Source organism: Cotesia glomerata, unplaced genomic scaffold (genome assembly GCF_020080835.1).
Source record: "Cotesia glomerata isolate CgM1 unplaced genomic scaffold, MPM_Cglom_v2.3 scaffold_1285, whole genome shotgun sequence".
Classification (NCBI taxonomy): domain Eukaryota; kingdom Metazoa; phylum Arthropoda; class Insecta; order Hymenoptera; family Braconidae; genus Cotesia; species Cotesia glomerata.
The window spans coordinates 191-3317 of record NW_025401648.1 but is presented as its reverse complement, the minus strand read 5'-3'; the positions used below and the strand labels follow the sequence as shown (position 1 = coordinate 3317).

Genomic DNA, 3127 nt, shown 5'->3' with positions numbered 1-3127 from the left:
ACGTAACATTGTTATTCCTAATGCTATTAATATCGAGATACACGGGTTTTGTGATGCTAGTAAAATAGGCTACGGAGCCTGCTTATATGTACGTTCAATGAACCAACAAGGTCAAGTAATTGTCAGATTAGCTTGTTCAAAATCTAGAGTCGCGCCAATTAAAGAGGTAACCATACCTAAATTAGAACGGTGTGGAGCACAACTACTTTCTAGATTATACAAAGAAGCACTTCCTGCGCTTAATTTTACTTGTAATAAAATAGTCTTTTGGTCAGATTCAACTATTGTCTTACAATGGCTCAAACGCTCGCCCCACACTCTCAAAGTCTTTGAATCAAATCGAGTTTCTGTAACACAATCTCTTGGGAATGATGTAGAATGGCGACATATTAGAACTAATGATAATCCTGCTGACTCTTTATCTCGAGGTCAATTACCGTCCGATTTTCTTAAAAACAAAACGTGGTTTGAGGGTCCTACGTGGCTTACACAAGATCCTAATACCTGGCCTATTTCTATTCAGTCTGTTCCTTCAGAACTACCAGGTTTACGAAAAAACACCTGTCTACTAGCATCTACCAGTGACCTCTTCCAACGCTTTTCATCGTATGCAACACTCATAAATTCTTTTTCATTCATTTTACGTATGCTCAAATCAAGTCCGTTTAAACATAAACCGCTGAGTGTTGAAGAAAAATCAAAAACAGAAATTCGAATACTTACATTAATTCAACAAGAACAATTCCATTATGAAATAGAACAACTTAAAGAAACTGGAGACACTAAAAATCTAAGATTACGTTGTCTAAATCCTTTTATTGATCAAAACGGTTTGTTACGAGTAGGTAGTCGTTTAAAACACGCCCCTATTTCATTTTCTACAAAACATCCCATTTTACTGCCTTCACATCACTATGTTACAGACTTAATTATTAGAGAAACACATAAAAATGCATACCACTCTGGTATCCAAGCAACATTATCAAACTTACGTCATAAATTCTGGTTACTGGATGGAAAAAGTCAGATAAGGCGAGTTGTCAAAAGATGCGTGGAATGCATTAGACATCGTACTGTGATACTTCAAGGGAAGATGGCTGACCTACCTAGTGCCAGAGTTACAGAATCAGCCGCGTTTTCTCACGTGGGAGTAGACTATTTTGGACCTTTGTTCATAAAAGAACGAAAATTTAGAAATCGAACTAAGGTTAAAGTCTATGGGTGCGCTTTTATTTGCAAGGCCACTAAGGCGGTCCATCTTGAGATTGCTAGTGACCTGACTACGGATGGCTTCCTGGGAGTTTTCGGACGGTTTATTGGTCACCAGGGGGTCCCGTCTCATGTTCATTCTGATAAAGGTACCAATTTTGTAGGCGCTAATAACCAATCACAAGAACCTTATGCACTTTTTACATCTAAATCTCATCAAAATTTAGTCAATGATTATGCAGTTAGAAAAAAAATTGTTTGGAAATTCAATCCACCACTATCACCGCATTTTGGGGGCATTTGGGAGGCGGCAGTAAAGTCTTTTAAACATCATTTTAAGAGGGTGGTGAAGGATCAACTTCTGACTTTTGAAGAGTTGAATTCCTTAACTGTACAAATTGAAGCTATACTTAACTCTAGACCTTTATGCACGCTATCTAACGATCCAAATGATCCTATCGCATTAACACCTGCTCATATTTTAATAGGGCGTCCTCTCACAATGCTGCCTGAATATGATTTTTCTAATGTTGCAGACAATCGTCTAAGCGTATGGCAATTCGTCACTAAGGCAAGACAAGACTTTTGAAAGCGCTGGTATTTTGAATACCTTCACGAGCTTCAAATTCGTCAAAAATGGCATTCTACTCAAGGAGAAATCAAACCTAACCAGATTGTATTGCTGATGGACAAAAATCAACCATGTATGCGATGGGAACTGGGCGTGGTGGTCGAAATCCACCCTGGAGACGATGAAGTTACCCGACTAGCATCTATCCGAACATCACGAGGACTGTTCAAACGGAACATCACTCTATTATGTCTATTACCTATTAATGCCTAATCTTATCATTATGTAACAACTATTGTATTATACTATACACTACATCTTATCTCATCTTGCTTACACATTCGCAACGGGGGGAGTGTGTTTTGCCGCCAAGGCAAAAGAGAGTTGGTCACGCTGACTCTCATTACTATACTAAAATCTTAACTACACTCGAGACTCAACAAGAGTCGTTTCTATGACTGTTCTCTACGAACATGTCCAATAACACGTTTTGTAATGGCTGCTGCACCTGCGCACCATGAGCTAGCGGGAAGAAGCCCGGCCGGCACGAGGCGCGAGACGCCATGTGCTAAGTTCAGTTGTGTTTGGGACCTGTGACCGACACAATATACCCGCTAGCCTCGCTAACACTTAATTTCATTATTCTGTGTTTTTCATTGTGAACAATTACATAGTAATACATCCATTCTGATATTAAAGTAACTCATCTAGTTAATTAACTTCGTGTTCTTTATCGTGAAAATAATATAATTTTATCGTAATTAAACTTAAACACTTTTGATAGTTGTGACGCAGTACTTTGGTGTGGCGTCGCGGCCATTGTTTTAAATTACACGCCGTGTAATAAGACGCGTAATTTCATCACTTTTAAATATTAATTTAACTTCAAATTTTTTAGTAATGAATAATAATTAATTAGATTTCGAATAAATTTAGCTTCATAATATGCAATTTAACTTATATTAAAAATATTGAACTCAGTGCTTCTCACGTTATAATCATCAAATATTGCGATTTATTTAAATTCTCGCGAATAATGCATAATTAATCCAAAATAAATTAAAACAGTTATAATCACGAAATAATTCAAATTGACTAATTAAAATCTATTTCATCTCAATTTAACTAATCAATTTATTGTCTCAAATCATAAATACGTTCGATCCTCTCGGATCAATTGAATCGATCTTTTCAGATCAAACGCACATTGATCCTCTCGGATCAAAATCCTCAGATCCTCTCGGATAATTATTAACAGGTACCGGTTGACCTCAACAACCTAATAGCGGCTGAGATCCTTTCTCACCCTTATTGTACACCTAGTGCAATTGTTTCACTTACATACAC

The 3127-nt window shown here is 37.2% G+C and overlaps 1 protein-coding gene across 1 annotated transcript; it reads left to right on the top strand.

The window, feature by feature from the left end:
• The first annotated feature begins 97 nt into the window (after nt 1–97).
• LOC123273738 lies at nt 98–1798 on the top strand. The gene has a single exon (XM_044741216.1). It carries the CDS (start codon nt 98–100, stop codon nt 1796–1798), a length of 1701 nt encoding a protein of 566 aa, XP_044597151.1.
• The last annotated feature ends 1329 nt before the right edge of the window (nt 1799–3127 follow it).

Excerpts from the sequence above, each read along its gene's own strand:
- LOC123273738 (XM_044741216.1), top strand. The coding sequence starts at position 98 with ATGAACCAACAAGGTCAAGTAATTGTCAGATTAGCTTGTTCAAAATCT.